Source organism: Clupea harengus, chromosome 2, assembly GCF_900700415.2.
Source record: "Clupea harengus chromosome 2, Ch_v2.0.2, whole genome shotgun sequence".
Classification (NCBI taxonomy): Eukaryota; Metazoa; Chordata; class Actinopteri; order Clupeiformes; family Clupeidae; genus Clupea; species Clupea harengus.
Window position 1 is genome coordinate 27,545,483 of NC_045153.1, and position 19,514 is coordinate 27,564,996.

General features: G+C 46.6%; 1 protein-coding gene across 2 annotated transcripts; it reads left to right on the forward strand.

Annotated features, from left to right (window-relative positions):
* The first annotated feature begins 625 nt into the window (after window positions 1-625).
* Window positions 626-18,292, forward strand: bard1 (BRCA1 associated RING domain 1). Of its 2 annotated transcripts, none has more exons than XM_012836315.3 (11): window positions 626-811; window positions 1,089-1,145; window positions 1,420-1,568; window positions 2,104-3,116; window positions 3,615-3,695; window positions 4,386-4,558; window positions 7,142-7,268; window positions 8,039-8,171; window positions 10,161-10,253; window positions 13,086-13,183; window positions 14,622-18,292. In XM_012836315.3, exons 1-11 carry the CDS (start codon window positions 738-740, stop codon window positions 14,973-14,975), a joined length of 2,352 nt encoding a protein of 783 aa, XP_012691769.2. In that variant the 5' UTR covers window positions 626-737; the 3' UTR covers window positions 14,976-18,292. The 2 variants fall into 2 exon arrangements, with proteins under 2 accessions (XP_012691769.2, XP_031415440.1); XM_031559580.2 differs by having other exon boundaries at window positions 2,122-3,116.
* The last annotated feature ends 1,222 nt before the right edge of the window (window positions 18,293-19,514 follow it).

The following is a 19,514-nucleotide window of genomic DNA, read 5'->3' on the forward strand; positions in this document are numbered from 1 at the left end:
CCTTTTCACAGAGTACATATAAATCACTAAGACTTTGGGCTCACAGATACAAATGATTCCCCCATGTCCGTGTCCTCGCTATCCCTCTCATTAATATCTCTCATGGCACATCTCCCATGTAGGAATGTGCTAAATATTTCTTCTGCTTTTTATTTTATGGATTGAGGCAGAATAAAACTTTATGAGCTTTTTTCTACATTAAACATATTTTTCAAGCGCAGCCTCTGAGTGCCTTATTCTTTGAAAGACTTTTAGTCAGACACACTGCATTTGTTTATTCCAACCCACTGGGTAGGCCTACCACCTAATGTCATTCGAATATTTTCCTCTCAATTTGTTTTATATATTAAGTTTGCATTGGCTGTGCAGTGTGCATGGCAAATGTGAAATGAGCAGCAAAGTTTCGGACAGAACAGAAACCTTCACACACGCAGGGATATGATAGCCTACGGTGAGCTCAGCACATGAAGACTTCTCTGATTATTATATATCATAGTTTAGTTTTCATTCAGACAGGCATTGACAGAGAAAGACGACTAGACACTTCCTTAAAGGGTGGGGTTTAGCGGAATGTACCACATGATTGGATGACGAGGTGGACGCAAAAACGTTCTTTCTTCTGCTTGGCGGCAATTGTAAATCCAAAACAGTGTTGAAGGAAGGTGTCACAAGGCTGTAGCTAACATTGAACATAGATAGAATAGTTATTCACAATTCAGAAAGATCACAATACAGTTATGTCTCAAAATGTTTGGCAGAAAACGAAGGAAGCAGTTGCAGATTTCCGAAAGCTTCTACTTTGCTCGAAATGGTAATATGTCGTTAAGTTTCCACAACTAGGGCTATATAAAAGTTGGTTAGCTTCTTAGCTAACATTAGGTAGGTGGCTAGCTAACCAGCTGTTCGTACCTAATTCAACTGCTTCTACTTTTCCGAACTTGCAATCGTAGTGTCATCTAAAGTTTCATCTAGGCTATAGTGTTATCTATGGCTTATTTAACGTCACAAGGCAAAGTATAATTACAAAACGCTAATGATGTTACAGTCAAGATATTATTGACACGACTTCTGTCCATTCTTCCTCGTAGCTCAGAACTGATGAGTGAGCCGTTGTGCCTTGGAGCCTGTGAACATATGTTTTGCAGGTAACTTTTACTCATGGAAATGTTTACGACACTGTAAACTGCTAACTGTCTTACAGCCTGTGATCATAGTAAACTAGTGATCCACTAGTTTCACCATATTCAACGTAATAGAACCTGCTAGCTAACGTCACTAACCTTATCTATTTATGTGTTGTTCACACGCCACTGTCAACATATCATATTAAAACATTGAAATGAATGCAACCTTTCTATCTGTCAGGACAAATTAAGTTCCCTCTAAAAACAATCTTCCATAACTGTGAATACAATTCAGGTCTTGTGCGGGCTCCTGCGCAGGGGGTGAATGCAGCGTGTGTTTCAGCCCTGCGTGGGTAAAAGACATCCAGGTCAACAGGCAGCTCAACAACATTACAGATCTCTTTCGCAATCTAGAGGCACTTCTTAATCCTCCCGAGGTCTCAGGTAATGGCCCATCAATCACATCATAACATTAACCCAAATAATTATTTTACATCTTTTCCATTGGCCCCTGCATTATGCACTGAGTGATGTTAACTTCTTGCAAAAAAAAATTGAAATCTGTAACTGAACTCTGAGGCAACGAATTACTGTAATTATAGAATGCAATTATCCACGGTGGCACTCGTAGAGCTGTTTTGAAACAGCAGCAGGGTGATGTGGCAGGCAGCGGTGCTCACCCGTGACTGACAGGGGCACGTGCCCATGAGGTCATCGAATTACATGGCAGAGAGGAGACTGGGCTCAGTAAGGTGTCACACGCCCCTGTTTACTCCTGTACAAGTGCTTCTTGCCTGCTGTCTAGCTGAATAAACGTTCCCCCTGTGCACATTAAACCTTTAGTTCATTGCCTCAGACAGCATAAATTGGCATGCAGTCGTGCGAGGTTGAACTGATGTCTCAATGCCCGACCCTGAAAAGGGAACCTGCCATCAGCTGAAATGTCAATGCCACGATCCCTTACCTCCATATTCTACAGATGTGTCTCTCTTGTCAGCTACGCCTCCAAATAACCCCTGTGAGCTGTCGGAGACGAGCCCCATTGTCAAGCCCAAGAAGAGGTACCGGATCTGGACCAGCCCCAGAAGCCACCGGATACGCTGCCGGGTGGAGAGCCGCGGGGAGACCAGCCTCCTCACCGCAGACTCAAGAGTCCAGACTCAACCCAGGCCTCAGAAGGCCTTGTTCAAACAGCCGGACGCGTCCGTGTACAACTTCCCCGCATCCTCCCAGGATTCTGGCTCCTCCTCGCCCCCAAGGACGATGAGAGGCGGCGGCGGCAAGAAGAAAAGAAAAACGAAAAACGACTATGTCCGCAAAGCTGTAGAGCGCGCTCAAGCAGCCATCAAAAGAACGCAGAAGAGGAAGCAGCAGCTCGAGGTGATTAACCAGCAGTGGGGCTTCGGCGTCGACGCTGGTGCCGTTGTGAAGACACAAGAGGACGATGAGGGGGAAGGGAGTGGCAGGGAGGAAGAATGCAAGAGGTCCGGGAAGAGAGTGTCTTTTCAAAGCCCCGATGCTCCCCTCCCTGAAGATCATCCAAAAGAAAATGCTCCCCCCTCAGAAAATCGTGTCACAACACCCCGGCCTGAGACCTCGGACACGGGTCTGCCCACCGTGCCTCCAGAATCCATTAAAGACGTGGCCAGCCCAGCTCAGCGCTCTCCCTGCAGACTGCCCAAAAGAGCCTTGCCGGCAGAGATGGACGCGGATCAGCGGAGCACGCCGAAGAGGCCGCGTACGTCACCCGGCGGAGGGAGACGTCAGACCGCGGTGGACGAGCTCTCGGCCCTGTCCACCCCTCCGCTGTCCCCGCACACCCTCTCCTCCCCCCGTTGCAGCCCCGGAGGAGTCAGGCGAGAGCTGGTCGTGTGCCTCGGACCTTCACCCACCGGTGGGAGAAGGTCTCAGGGAAGGCAGAGCCCCTGCAGCCCAGCCTACATGAAGAGAAACCACAAAGGGGAGTCGCCGCTCCACCTGGCAGCCATCAAGGTAACCTTTTAAGCCTGCTCTGTTCTGGCGGTTGCCATGTTTAATGCACGGCTTGTCAGTTTGCGTCATATTTGTGGAGGTGTCGACATGAGAGTGCATGACCCTCCGCCATATTGAAGGCCTAGTGCGCTTTCATGGTTGTGTCATTGACATGCTCGTGTTGTAAACGGGTTTTCTGAGTAATCCTTGCAAAGCCCCTTTAGTCCTCTGTCTAGAGCGATCATTAGCCCCCCGGTCAATCAGGGCACGAGTGCATGCTGCTTGGAGGACTGGTGTGCTCATTTTCTTGTGTGTGCGAATGTTGTCACAGGGTTTAATGTCTGCCCTGACCTGAATGTGTCTGTTTCTCTCCTTCCCTCCCTCCTTCTGCCTCTCTCTGTCTTTTTCTCTCCCTCCCTCCCTCTTTCTCCTTCCCTCCCTCCTTCTGCCTCTCTCTATCTTTTTCTCTCTCCCTCTGTCTCTCCTTCCCTCCCTCCCTCCTTCTGCCTCTCTCTGTAGGGGGATGTAGAAGCTGTGAGGAGGCTGTTGGAGGAGGGCGCTGACCCTAACTTGAAGGATAATGCTGGTTGGACACCGCTGGTGAGTCCTGCCATTCTTCCTCTCCCCAAACATACAAAACAAAACCAAGCAACACAAACAGAATCCTTAATTGAAATGCCCCACAGCACCTAGACAGTCTCACCCATTCGTTCAGTCTTTCTACTCGACTGGCGTCTGCGCGGGACTCATGAAAAATGCAGATGGATTTCGTCATTCCACTTTCCGAAATACACACCAGAAAAGGATGAAATATTCACAGTACAATAATTGATGCCAAAGCCGAAGTATTTAGTTCCTGACTTGAGGGCAATTTAAATGGCGCAGTGATTAAATTGATTGATGTAATAGCATGTGAATATGCATTATGCCTGCCGGCACAGCTTGAAAGCATGTCGAGAGCCAGGGTTACACGCTGCTCAAGGGCAGGCGCTGAGTTAGGGAGCTTTTCACACATATGAAGCCAAGACCAAAAGGTGTAAACGTTTCAAATCAGACTATATCTCCCCTCCCCCCTCACTCCCCACTCTATACCCGTGGCCATAGAGTCTTTTTTTTTTTTTCATCAAGAAAAACAGTGCAGAGCTCATGCATTTTTATGGCGTGTTCGTGGAACGGCTTTTGTCCTCAGTGTGGCTGGATGATGGCTGTCTTAATGACCATGACCGTAATTACTGTGTCATTCACTGTCTTTAGTTTTGTGTAGGCTAAGCGTGATCTGTTTTTTGGCAGCACGAGGCGTGCAACCACGGCCACTTGGCTGTGGTGGAGGCTCTAATCCTGGCCGGGGCGCTGCTGAACACACCCGGCTACCAGAACGACTCACCGCTTCACGACGCGGTGAGGAACGGCCACGCGGCCATTGCCAAGCTGCTGTTGGAACACGGCGCCTCCCAGAGTGTACTGTGAGTACTGCAGTGTCTGTTACACACACACACCTGAAAACATGAACACGCACGCACGCACGCACGCACGCACGCAGACTCCCTGACCTCTCTGATCTCAACACAGCGTCTGAATCCAGATACATTAATCCAACAAGACCTCCTGCAACAACAGTGTCTTGGCCAACAAGGCCGGTGTGTGTGTGTGTGTGTGTGTGTGTGTGTGTGCGGATGGACAGATGGCAGATGGATGGAGTAGCTCTGCAGCCTTGCAGACGTGGCAAGCCAACTCTCTCGTCTCATCTCTCAGCCTCTCCCTTTGTCTGTCTCGCCTCCTCCTCCGTCGTCTCTTCGCTGCTGTCCTGCCGCCCTCCCACCCCTTACTACCTCTCACCAACTCCACCTCAATGACGGGGGCATCAGCAATTCCCCCCCCCCCCCGTCCTCTCTTTTGTGTGAGACGGAGAAAGTGGGGGGGGGGGGCAGGTGGGGGGCAGGGCTAGGGGGAACCTGCACACAACAGCAGTAACAGACAAATGCAATCTTCTTCCGTCATCCGCAATCAATTACGCGCCTCTCTCTCCGTCAGATATGGTCGCATAGAGAGCCACTGCGGCGCCTGGCAGCCCAGCGATAGGGGCCAGTGCCCTATCAGTAATATATCTGTATTGAATTGATTGCCGCCAACTTGTTTCTTCTCCTCCTCCATTTCTGTAGCTTTGAATAACAGTGGCAGCGCTTGCTGGTGCTAGAGGCGCTGTGGCCAGACAGGCATTGCCCTGCTGGCTGACTGACGGCTGGGGGGACGTGAGGTGGAGAGGCTCTTTGAATTCCGCATTTTGGATGCGATCAGCATTGTGACACCCACCGTCATGCATCGGTGACCTGCTCCGATAGTCTGCCTGTATGTGTGTGCGTGTGTGTGCGTCTGTGTGTGTGCGTGTGTGTCTGTCTGTGTGTGTCTTTGAGCATGAAGGACTGGGAAAGTGGAGCTCTCCTCCTGCCAGTCATTTAGATGTGTGTTGCTCTAAGCTGCTCAATCACACATAACCGATGCTCCCGCCGGTCTCGTGCGTTTTTGTTCTGCCGCATAAATAAAGTGGCGAGCGCAACCTTGACAAAGCGCTAATTTCCTGCTCCCTGCTGAATGCTGATGCGTTAAGATCCATTCTGACTCTCCGTTAAGTGTTACATGCCATGGTGAGGAATCCATCTGCCAAGTTCGCTGTGGCTCACTGACGTTGTTGTGAAAACACCAGAATGTGCGCTTCGTTAGTATTCCAGTATGCACACATCAACACATTAATTTCCCTTATCAGTATGGGAAACATGGTTGCTGTGATCACGCACAAACACACACACACACACACACACACATACACACACTAGCAAATACCTGAACAGAAACATACGGAACCCTGGCTGTGCTGGAAGCATTTCACTGATAGTTCTTGCCTCGTTGAGATTGCTGTCTATGCTTCAGTCTTCACCAAAGACATTCATATCTGCAGAGGTTGTTTGTATGTGTGTCTGTAATCACAGCAACCATGTTTGCCATACTGTGTGTGTGTGTGTGGTTGGGGGATGTTGGGCTCATGAATCCAAATGAAATATTTTATGGACCAGTGGACCTATTAATTGTTCCCCAGGTGTTATCTCCTTGCTGTGGCTTAATCTCTACACAAAACCTTTTTTTTCCGCCGCCTCCTCTCGTTTTCTACTGTCCTGCGGGGACAAGTTGTTTTGCGTGGCCCCCGTTATGCATCTCATGTCGTGGCTACCTTTGCATACGGTTCTCCTGTGAAGACCCAGGGCTCGTCGCAAACACTGCCATCAGATCATCTGTCGCCATGCAAACTGATTGTGATTTATGGTTAAGAGGACCCATTTAGGTGGATTTTGAAAGATGATCAGACCAGATGGCTTGGTCTGCATGTGTATTTAGGCTGTGAAAGTTCCTCCTTACACACAAAAAGTTAAAACAAACTGACTAGCAAAGAACACCTGGTAGGGTCAGTGTCTGTCCGAGAGTAAGAAAGATGTCAAAGTGTGAAGTTGATATCCTACTCGCGCTCCCACTGTTTCTGGATCGCACACACCACCATGTGAGGTTTGATGGAGAATCCAGCCTGTCCGTGGTTCCCTGCTTTCATGCGATGGAACAAACGGAGCGTTGAACTAGTGCTCTGAGTAGGCTGGAGATCAATGATTTATGACTCCTCTGCTCCTCGCCAAGGCACTCCGACTTCAAATGGCCCGTGCAAAGATATTGCGCCATAATGGATGGTGTAAACACAACTTTAACAAGCATGTTCACCCCTGAGCTATTCAAAAACACTTCAGAACCTCAAGGTTTGTGCCACTGTTGAGAACGGTGTTTGTTCTCTAAAAGCATTGCGCCTCAGGCTCGACTGTTTCTAAATTGTGCTAGTTATACGTTAAAAAATAATGCACAAGAAAGCAGGTGTCTCAACCTTGGATGTGAGAGAGGCTTGAAAAGCTTATCATTATGCAGCTCTGCAGTGCTTCTGGCCTGATGAAGTGCATGGATCACTTCAGTGTGCAGTGCACCTTCTAACGGGAATGAGGCCTGCTCTGTTTCAGGAACATGTTTGGCCTGCGAGCGGTGGACTGCGCCGAGACGCCAGAGATGCGAGAGATCTTGCAGATGGCCTCTGAGGGAGGTCGTCCCTTGAACTCCCCCCTCACCCCCCCAGCCAGCCTCAGCAAGGTAAGGAGAAGGACCAGCCACCCCCTTATCACTCACGTAATTGTCATACAATACAAAGCTTTATCAGTTATTGTGTGGATGAACCTGTGGAGGAAAAACATACTTGTGATGGGTTGTTGACATCTATCTACCCTTTTGCAGTGGTGATGCTCAGTAAATGAATTGGGTTCATGTAGTAGAGTTGTTGTATGGTTCAGGCTTTTTGGACCTTTTGGGGCTTTGTTTTGACCATTACATAGAAATATTTGGACAGTGTGTTGTTCTAAAATGGGATATGTTGAATCTAATCTTATTAATTTCTTATCTGAAGCCATGAGGAATTGACTCCCCTGTCTGATACGCAATACCAAATATGATATGGTGACAATTACTTAACAACACACTTTAAAACAGTTCTTTTAAAGTCATATGAAAATTCAAGAAACAACAAGAGTTCGGCTTAAAGTAATCCTTAGTATCACAACACCAAAAGCACGTATATTATACCTGACTGAAAGAAGGTCAGTTAATACAATTTCTTGATTGATTGCATTTACTTTAGCTGATTGTATTAGTTGCATTTTATTGCAGTACTAATAGGCAGTTTTATTGAGATGCAACTATTTTTTATATGGACTCTCCAGCACAGCATTCTCAGACTGTGCTGTGCGCTGCTGTTTGATTTGTGGACTAAGATGGCAGCTGGCTCATTGCCTGTGGCCTACAATTAAATCTGGAGAGTAATTGAAGTCGGGCTGGCTTTGACGCGCCTCTGCTCTGTGCTGCTTCAGATCGGGGGCTGCGGGCAGAAGGACGGCCGCCTCACCCTTCTCGGGAGCAAGCTGACCCAGCCGCAGCGCCGACAGCTGGCCCAGGCGGCGCGGCTTCTGGGAGCGAGACTGGCCGACGCCTTCTCCAGCACAGGTGATTAATGAGCTCATAACGGCAGGTCCATGGAGCTCAGGCCCCAGAGCCCAGCACTGATCACACATTTCACAGTGTCAACAGCAAGTATGGCTGGGCTTTGGCCAGGCTCTGCCAGGCTGGAGGGAGACCTTGCTGCATCATCAGGTCTCATCTGGTCCTGTGTGTTCATATTGGTTAGTTAAGATGTGGAAAAAGGTCACCTTCAGGAAGTAAGAATGCCACCATGTTATTTGTGCTACCCTTACAATGAGTCTGCAGATTTCACTTATCAGATCTACTTCTTTGTTCAAGGTTGGTCCAGATTAATCAAAATGTTATAAATGCTCCAGTAGATCTCCAGTATATTTTCCAACACAGTAGAGTTGGCTAACTTGTCGACTAGCTACCTTCATCTTGACTTTTAGTTCTGTGGATAACCTGCAAATGCTAATGATACATCATGGAGCTAGCCCGAGAGGAGACTGTAAAATAGAGCGACAACTGCATAATCATCCAGCAGAGTGCCACTCAATCATGGCCATCACAGTTGGATAGGGATGTGAAATGAAAGTTAATTGAAGCAATTTCTCACCCAACAATGCTGCACTATTGTTGCATAGAATAAAATGCAATATTCAGTAGGACACAAAATGGAGGCATCTTATTCATAGCACAGGACTTGAGGGCTTTAGGAAAAAACTGCTTTTTGAGAATCACTCCCGTTTTAAACTATGTGCACCCAGTGTAAGAATTGTGCTTTGAGAGATGATCATTTGGCAATTGTCAGGCGGAGCACTTCAGCGAGCGTGGAGTCCATGAGCATTTATTTCATTTTTAATTAAGAGCCGTCACGTCGCGTCACTGAGGGCGAGAGTCTTGAGTTGTGTTTGTTTTCCTCCCCTGCAGTCGATGGAGCGAGCTTTTTGTTTTCGAGCCCCTGAATTAAAAATAACACGCCGTGTTGTGCAAAACCCCCACAAAGAAGTCATTATTATGTAGAGGCAAGAATTTCTAAATAAAGGTTGTGGCAGTTTTGTGTTTGGTTTATTAAAAAAAAAAGAAGAAAAAAGCTTTTAGAATGCCTGACAACTGTGAGACTTTATAAATAATTTCTTGCAGTGTTTTCTCAGGGGGTTGCCTAAATAGATGTGTGCGCATTGCAGTCTTAAATCGGAAAGTTGAGTGCGTCTCGTGTGATTACTGTAACTGAACAGAGCCTACCATCAAGTTTATTTACGCTCAAGAAAACCTATTTTGATTTTTCCTGGATTGTGAAGTTTTGGTCTAAAACTAGTGAGCTACCTACCTAAAAACCTGGCAAAACACCACCAACAAGGCCACAACCACGCTTATCTTTGCTTTCTGCCGTCGCATGTTCTGATGGCGTTTTTGCTTCATGTTTTTGCTTCTTTGACAACGAGGATCACACTCCCTTGCTTTTTATTGTGCTAAATAATAAGTATGATTCTCCATTTGTTAAAATTTGGGTTATCAAACTTCTCACAATACGAAATGATCAGCCAGCATCGTCTTCATTCTTCTTCCACCAAATTCAAGCTGCCCTCTCTAGAGCCAGTGTTGTCCCTTCTGAGCCACGGTAGAAAAATGGCAGCGCAACATGGCGGCCTAAATGGAAGATGACCTGCTTCTATGTAGATATGAAGGGCTCATTCTAAGCTAATGAAAACACAGGTTGTTACAGGAGATTATACACTAATAAAAACATAATTATGAGTACTATATTCCATTTCTGCTAATTGATCCCCCTAAAGCCTACACGCTGCACCTTTTAAAATTAATTTGAAGAAAAGTTGCAAATTGTTGCATAATGTTAATTTAAATGTTGCTGTCTTATACAGCCTGCAGCACATTGTATTGGCAGAAATATACATCAGCTTCTAAGACCTTAGGGTGGTGTTTTCCTTCTAAAGTTTAAGCTCTGAGTTTGTGGGAGCAGACATACATGTGCTCCTATTGATGCCAGTACTGTTTATCTCTTCCCACCAGTGACCCATGTGGTTGTGAAGGAGGGCGCCATGCCCACGACGCTGTCCACCCTGCAGGGCATCCTCAACGGCTGCTGGATCCTCCGCTTCAGCTGTAAGTCCACCTGCACTGCCCCTCTCCCTCCCCTCATTAGCTCCCTTGGAGATAAAGATTGTATGTTGCCCAGTGATGGCGCCCCATGAATTCCACTTGATTACAGGGTGGAAACTGGCACTTGGTATCTCCAGCATGGCCCATCAGAGCGGGTTTGTTTCCTCCGACCACCTGGACGGTCTCCATGTTGAATATATGCTCTCTGTGTGAGCTGCCCTGAATAGCAACATCTGCTAGATGAATCGGATACATTGGAAACACGAATGCGGTTCTGTTGGGAAGCGCACTTCCGTTCAGAGAGACAAGCTGGTCAGAGGTTGTCAGCAGTGCAGGGAGTCTAGTTCTAATATGTTTTTGCCTTCACTCTGATAGAGCTGTCTCTCTCTCTCTCTCCCTCCTTCTCCCTTTCCCTTACTGTGCCTCTGCCCTTCCCCCTCACGCTCTTTCCTTTCTCCCCCTTTCACTCATCTTCTTTTCCCTCTTTCTCTCTCTCTCTCTCTCCTTCACTCTTTCTCTCTCTGTCTCTCCCTTTCTCTCTCTTCCTCTCTAACTAAGAGAGCTGAGGCATGTCCTCCAGGCCCAGTGAAGCAGTAGGTGCCCTGATGAGAGAAGTGCATGCCTTCTCGTCCCCTGTTATTCCCCCTCTCTGATCTCAGCAGCCCTCCATGGATTTATTTTTTTCTGTCCTCGAATTTGAGGAGAATCTTTTCTGTGTCCTGTCTGGCTCTCCATCCTACCCCCTCCTCTCAAATAATGGAGAGGATTTCTGGCGGCAACCACAGATATTGTTTTGTGTACGTGCGTGGGCATACACATCAGATCCTGCCGCACCTCAGTCAGGACCTGGAATTCATGAAGCACTTCTCTGAAGGTGAAGCTGCTGCCTGTTTTTCTTTTTAGTTTTTCTTGTGTGAGTTTTGTTTGCATATATTGTTTTTATTTGTGTTCTTGTATCCAAGAGAGGGTCTGTAGTGAAGTCTGTGGTGATCTTGGGGCAAAGTCCACATTTTTTTATTCTAGTAATTCAGTTGGAGTCAATCATTTCTACAAGCTACCACGTGCACATGACTATGGAGTGTCCACTTGTCCTACTTAGTGTGAGTGTGTGTGTGTGTGTGTATGTGTATGAGCGCACACGTATTTAGGCTTAGGCAGTGTAATTCCATGCAGCACCTCTTTACCCTCCACGCTGGCTGAGCACTAGAGGCCCAGCTTCGGCCTCTCTCAGCCCCGCTCTCCTGTCGTCACGGCTCCCTGCTCCACCGCCCAGGGACGCGCCGGTGTGATTGTGAGATGCCACCAGGCCAGCCTCCCTGCTCTCTCTCTAACACCCCCCGCCACAGCCCCCCCATCATCTTTCGGAATCTAATTAGCAGATATGCTAATGGAGCCTGGCAGCCAGGGCTAACGAGCCGGCCCTATCGTCCGGAGTGGGAGCCGGATTAACCCCGGTATCTCTGTCTGCCTGGGCCGCCCGCTGGGGTCTCTGGAAATGAAAGCTGTAATTAAGGAGGAAGAGGAAATGCAATTACAGGCCTGATGACTTCTGCCGAGGCGCGCAGGTTTTGTTTTTTTTGTCTCCGCCTTTCGTGTGTGTCTCTGCGTGTTATATGTGTGACTTTGTGGGACTGTGTTAGTGCAGGTGTTTGGTGTGTGTGTGTGTGTGTGTGTGTGTGTGTGGCGGGTGGATGGGTGGGTGGGAGTCCCGTCGGGTTGAGTGCCAGATAGAGCTCTGATCTTCCCATGGAGTCCTGGTGGAGATAGAGGCAGCTCTGTTGTGACAGCGAGCACACAGCACGTGTAATCTTGCTAATGGCCTCTGCGTCACACAGCTGCAATGGCCTGCAACATTTTCAACTTTTTTTTCCACTAAAGTGTGTTTTCCATTAGTCTCTGAGATTGCAGGGGCGCGGGCAGAAACGGTTGGTTACCTTTCCAATATGATTTTCATCTCGGGCCCATTTGCTCTCAGTGATTTCCACAGGCCCTGGTAAGAAGTCTTTGGAGACCCACGTGGAATTAAAAGCCTTGTTCCCCTCAGCCCACGGGAGGAGTCATTCTCATCCACCCCTTTTTCCTCTCCTAGTCTAACACAAGATGAACATTTCCCAGGCTTGTGCCTGACAGCAGAACAATAGACAATGGCTTCATGGGCCAATCTGCTGACAACACACCAGTGCAATATAGCCTACCTCACACTGCTCCCCAGACTGGGAGGGGTCAGGGGGTGGGGTAGGAGGGGGGCAGGAGGGGGGCTTGTGCTATTTGAAGGAGCGATGAACAGCCAGAGGTAAACTGCACACAAAAATTGTCTGTGGAAAATGAGTGTAGCTGAAGGAAAACAGCATGTAATGGCCACTTTCAGTGTGTACTGCTGTGTCTTTTGTGTGGTGGCCTTGTAGTTCTGGTTAATGGATTCGCCTCGCAGAAATGGGAATTTATTTATATCTTTTTTTTCCCCCTGTCCGTTAAGCCACCTTCCTCTAAGGAGAATATGTGAAACACTTATTTTGTGTGTGGAGAGGGGCAGGGGCGGGGGGCGGGGGGAGGGGCTCCTCCACATAAAACACACCAGCATCCAGGAGTGCTTCTTCCGCTCTCAAGCCTTTTTTTTTTAAGGTTTGAGTAAATATAGCCTAGTTGTGCATGAGCTCACAGATACGTCTGTATTGCATCAGCACATTTGCATATACCACCTTTGTTCTTCTTCTCTTTATGTCTATGCTTGGTAATCTGTTGTTTGATTACATGTCTTCCCATGTCACTGGAGATGTAATGTCGTGGTATTTATCATCTTTGTATTTTCTTCTAGTATTCCTCTTTCTATTCCAGGGGTGCGCGCTTGTCTGCAGGCAGGTGGCCGGCCCACCGAGGCTGAGCACGAGGTGGGAGAAGGACCCCAGCGCAGTCGCCTTAACCGAGACAACCTGGTGAGTGAGTGAGTGAGTGAGTGAGTGATTTACAGACAGGGTCGACCGACTCCTCTGCAGGTCTGGACATCAGGCTCTCCCTCCCCTGAGAGTGACCAGTGGCTGGGCAGAGGCCACGTCCGCTGAGGCCTGATTTGCGCGTGTCCCCAGGCTCTCGCTGAGTTAAAAAAAAAAAGAATAATAATAATATTACTCACATTTCATTGCCCTGGTGGCGTGCTCTGAGACTTGCACATGAGACTTACACACAGCCCTGAGGGCAGGCCAGCCAAACAGAGACAACGGCCCTGTTATTGCAGAGCTCCAGAGAATAGATTGGGCCATATGGAACGAAGGGAAGCATTGATGCGCTCGCCAAGCAGGCTCAGCCTTCTCAAATATATGGTCCATAACAAGCTGCATTCAAAAGATCTCTGCTCTCCTAATTTGTCATCCGCTGTGTGGGGTGATAGCAGTTATGAGATTGTTAGAGTCCGTACCAATAGTTTGGATATTATCGGTCCGGAATGTTTTTTCTGTGCCAATAGTACAGCTATTCCCATCCTGTTGCACTAGGAAACATGGTGTTTGTCAGTGGTGTTTGATAGTGATGTTTGACAGTGGAGAGGGTCCCATTCCGCAGCATTAGGGAACATGGTGTTTGTCAGTGGAGAGGATAAAAACGATGTTGCCTGCCCCTCTGTGTTGATTACTAGTGTGGTGCTCAGTAGACGGCGGGGGGGATTAGCTTTTTGTCTTTCCCTCACTTCTTAACCCTTCAAGTGATCTACGCAGCAGTCATTTGATTTTATTTTAAAGGCAAAATAAAAGCAATGTGAATCCAGTCCACCAGTGGCAGCAGCTGGCTTGTATGACTTACTCCGCTCTCACAGAGCTTTAGGCCTGCAGTGATTTGAGAAGGTCTTTGCCCTTGAGTAGGTGGCCCAGTGAATGAGCACCAGTGACCCTGAAAGTTCCTGACCCCCTCCTCAGGGCCTGTGCAGTGCGCTGTTGCAGAGGTCAGAGTTCCTTATTAGCCTTAGGCCTAATAGCCAAGTCCTGTGGAACTCTCTCACCAGTACATATGAGAATCAAATACAGCAATGTGGGATATATAAGTTTAAGTTTATTATTTAGCAGATGTTAATATCCATATAAATAAATCATGTATAAAATTAGACTAATTTACTTCATTCTCTATTATTACTCTATACTCTATTGCTACTAGGAATGATAATACTTTACTAATCTATTTTATGCTGCTGATAACAGCAATGATGGCGACCTTATGTAGGCTAGTGCAACACCATGTCTTTTGAGAAGCCTGACTCCAAAGGGGAAATGTCAGATATGTTTTGAGAATGCTCTTGATAACCTCTCAAACCAGGGCCAACTACACATCATCTGCCGTAAGTACTCAGTTTGGGGATGTGCTCATTCAGTTCTTCATCCCTCGCAGCTTCCCCGGCTGTTCGACGGCTGCTTCTTCTTCCTGCTGGGCTCCTTCAAGCGTCCGGACAAGGGCGACCTGCTGAAGCTCATCCGGGAGGGAGGGGGTCAGGTCCTGAGCCGGCAGCCCAAGCCAGACAGCGACGTCACCCAGACCCTGAGCGCCGCCGCCTACCACGCCTGGCAGGGCTCTGACCAGACCCTCTGCACGCAGTACATCATCTACGAGCCCCAGAGCGCCTACAAGCCCTCCAGGGTGCGCCTGGGCAAGGTGTGGTCGGCCCCCACCAGCTGGCTCCTGGACTGCATCTCTGCCTTCCAGCTTCTGCCTGTTCCAGGGCTAGAACCACCGCAGGCTACCTGATGCTGCAAGCAAGGAGGCCCTTTCCACAGTCAAGAACCAGGGGCTTGAGTGAACTTGTCTTTTCTGGGGGCTTTTGAGTGAACTTTGTCTTTTCTGTTTGTGTCTTCTCCTGTCTTCCACAGTAACTGCGCACAGCGTTTTGAATCATGAGTCTGTAGTGAAAGTGAAGTTCATAAAGATGCTGCAGTTTAGGGATTGGTTCAATATAATAAGAGTGATTAGGAATCATTCTGGCACTTTCAGGCGGTTGAATAAGTGGAAAATCGAAGTCCTTCTTTCTCCTGCCAAGATTATTCTCTCTGTAAAAATATAAGCAGGAAACCTCTCAACCCCTATTGTGTTCTCTTTCTACGTTTTCTGGGAAAATATATAAACTAAAGAAATATAAAAGAAGTTTATAAAAAAGCCTCTCTTTCTGCATGTGTCATTTGTAACACTAAAGTCTTTTGTAAATCACAGAGAGTCTTTGTTGGAAAATCCAATGTCAAAATCAAGAGTTTCTCTGTCATAGTCTTGATCATAGTCTTGAAAATTCTTTTAGATAAAGTTTATGTTCCCTGTCCATCAAAACCAAAGCTTTGTTTACTTGCAATCCAAAAAGCATGTCAAGTTAACGACGAAGGATAGACTCAAATCTGAGGCAGACTGCTAGGTCTTTAATAACCTTCAGAAAGGTCTGTGGTTGGAAGATCGATTATAACCCGTCGTAGGGATCCGTGAGGGAAAAGCCCCAGCAATTAATCCTCCAGTCACCGAGTTGGCACTTTACTTTCTTCAAAAGAAACAAACAACTTTTCTCTCCCAATTGTTTTGGTTGGAAAAAAAAAAAGTTATGGGGGGGGGGGGCGTGGTAGTGGGCAGATTTCTGGCCCCACTCCTGGAGGCCATCTCCCAGGATGCTGCTTTCATTGGGATTAGTCAGGGATGCTCCTAATTGCTATTGATTGCCGTGAGCTGCATTAAATTGCTTTGCCCTCATTCTGGAAGGAGGTGGAGGGAGGCAATTAGTGCTGAGGACAGGATTTGAGACGGGTGATGAATTGGAAGGGGGAGCGAAGGACCTCTGTGCACAGGACGAGGAAGAGGAGGCCAAGCTCTTTCCACCTGGCTCTGAAAAAAAAAAAAAAAAAACACCCATGGGATTGCTTCACATATTCGCTTCTGTTTCACTGACTGTCCAGGCTTCTCTCCGCCGGGCTGGAACAAGGACAGATGAGGAGACTGGGTCAGGTTAAACTAATGGTGTGGCAGTGCAGGTGCAGGTGCAGGGGGGGCGGGGGGGGGGGGCACCGCGCTGACCCTAGCAGAGCTCTTTTGGCTAGTGTTGGCGGGATTCATGAAGAGCGATGCCCCACTCTCTCTCTCCACCGCAGCCGAGCTTGCACAGGGACATGATACTTTCCTGTGTAAATGAATGTCTTGATGTGAAATAGTGCCCGTGTCAGCGGTGAAAAATTGCGCGTGTTTGCAGTATCTGATCTGTGTGCTCTCAGACACAGCCAGTGTTGGTGTCAGAAGGGGCAGGGGGTTGCTGGTGTAACTGTTCTGTGTTTAAAAAAGTAGGAGAGCCAGTGAAATAAATGAATACACACACACACACAGAGTTGTATTTTTTTTTTTTCGGTTGAATAACACCTATCCAGTCTATTTAACAAAATAGTTTTTGTCTTCATAAATAATACACATTTCATTTTTGTCTCCACCGCTCAATGCAGAATACATATTGAATGTTTTAAGATATTTACAGTTTTGTACATAGAGTGAAGGGCACCAAAGGGTTAATTTAATTAGGAACCAAGAAAGCCAAAGTGTTTGATCAGTTTCAGAACACAAATATATTTTCTTATGTATGTTCTTAATATGTATGACCAAACCTTTAATTCTTTCTTTTTTAAATCATCTGAAAAATAGTAGATATATAGCCTTTCATCTTATGTGTATATTTTAAATGATATATTATTAAATGATAACAGTTCAACCTTAATAATAACATTTAGTTGCCATTAATAATAAAATCTGATTGTTAACAGTATTTTTCCTTCTCATCTTTTATACAATTTATAGTTGGTTTTCAGGCACACTTCATGTTAAAAAAAAGAAAAAGAGAACAATCTTTCATAGCCTCAGCTACAGTAATTCGGTGTCTCAAGAGAAAAAAAAGCTTCACATCTACAAAATGGACAGCAGAGAAGCAAAGGTTCACTTTAGGTAAAGGGGAGGGGAGTGCTCATGTTTGTCTTCCTATGCACAAAAGACTAAACTGCCACTAAAAAACGAAATGAAAAGACATACTAGAGACCGACTGCTTCAACAGATCATCTTCAAATTTGCCCAGGAGCAAAAGCACTGCATGGAACTGAGAATGAACCAAATATTTTGCTGGGTGACAATGTGTTAGTTGTCAAAGAGTCTAGACATCCTGCTGCTCCCTGAATGATTGTCAATGGGATAAAAAAAAAAAAAGAATGGCGTAGATTTCTTTCAGTGAGATTTGTAATATATTCTGAGGAAAATGTAAATAATGGACTGGTTGATCTGAAACGAAAATTGAACTGAAACCAAATTAAGAATGTGAAAAAAAAATGCAGATAGAACTCTAAAAACAAAACGGCTGTTTTACCACAAAATTACATTTTAAGCCTGAGAGTCAATGTTATAACACTGCTAAAGGGACAGTATTTGTGTTTTACTGAGAGATATAGTTCACAGTGCAGAATTGCCTCTTTTCACTAGAGTGAGAGGGTCTCTCTGTGGTACTACGTGGAGTTTGGTAGAGCCTGGCTATCAGAGCAGAAGAGAGCAGTGGTTAGCATGTTGTCCACCCGCTGATGTCCTCCTCTGTCCCTGCACTGGGTAGTGTGTCTCTGGGGAGGCGATCAAAGTGAGAGAGAGAGTGACTGGCAGTAAAATGGGATAAATATAGCATGTTTTCAAGCCTCAGCTGTGGATCCTGCTTGCAGCTGTGGGTTCTGCTTTGTATGGAGGGCTTCAGACTGAGCTGCACTGAGATGGCCGCGGTGTTTCTGCCTCAAATCCAGCCATCTGATCTGGAATCCCTCTTGCTCCCTCTCTATCTCACATTCTTTTCACTTTAACGTTCGATGTCAAGCTACAATGAAAGACTTTTCTAAAGTATAGTGAGTTTGATTAAAACTTTTTCACCTCTTTCCTTGTGTCATTCTAGATAGTCAAAGATATTTCCTGCCTGAGATCGAATCTTGGTTGAGAGGATATGAAGAAGATATGCAGGGGGCCTGAAGGGCAAAGGAACCTTGGAGAGAGAGAGAGAAACAGAGAGAGAGAGAGAGAGAGAGAGAGAGAGAAGACCTAAGCTACCTGTAGAGCCTTGTACACCAAAATTCAGCCTCTTCAGGGACCAGATTTTTGCATACATTTTCGTCTCATTACCAAAACCCTGAATCTGTTATTGAGTAGTTTATCCATCAACGTTGGGGAAAGGGTCTAGGGTTAACAGGAATGAATTCTAAGCTGCTGAGAAAAAGGTGTGATAAATCACATGGGCTTAGCACAATTTGCCTTTGAATTAATGACTGGTATTTATCATGATGGAAAAAAGCCAGGGATGTGGGCCCAGGTTTGGCAAGAGGTGGTCGCCTTCCTGCACAGTCCGAACCTGTAGATCTATAGAAGTGCCTCAGCCTATCCTAACTAATGACTCTGTCCACTGATCTGTGCTGCAATGCAATAATACAGCTTTGCCTGAACAAACACCAGAAAAAAAAGGAATAAAGGAAATCCATTGTTGGTGGAACAGGAGAGGAGCAGATCTGAACATCTTCAGGTGATGTGGAACGACACGAGCCCCCTGTAAGTTTGAAACTGAAATGTGCTGTGCGTTGTGGATTTAGGCTCGCAGGATGAAAGGGCCGATTTTTACCTGCAGCTTTGAGGCAACCTCCATGTCCAGACGTTTCTTTTGTTTTAGAGCTCGCCACCGCCTTCCTCCCCACCGCCTTCCTCCACACTACTTCATCCTAGCTTGTGTCGGCCAGACTGAAATGCTCAGAGCAGAGGCAGCTAATTCATAACAGAATATTGCCTGATTAAGGGAAATTAAAGCTGCCAGCTTCACTCTCGCTAATTGCTTAAATAACAAGTTCAAGCTGTTACCCTTTAAGAATATTTTTGTTTGTTTGGAATTAGGGGAGAAAAACAATGCCATTTGAAATGAACTGAGAGAGGTTAATGCTGTTGATGCTTGCTGAATATCAAATGGCGATGTCTAAGAGATCCAATGCTCTCTGGTGCACACACACACACCAGATCCAATGCTCTCTGGTGCACACACACACACACACACACACATACAGATCCAATGCTCTCTGCTGCAGAGCCTCAGCATAGCCATGATAATAACTGCACAACTTTACGGCTCAATTTATTTCATCCCCTTACTTCTGTGCACAGTCTGGCTTTTTTTCTTCCTTCCCAACCCTGTAGCTGTTGTCTTTGTAGCGTACCTTAAATCTCCTGTAAGCAATACTTAACTAAAATAGGCCTTCTTCAGATAGCTATCGC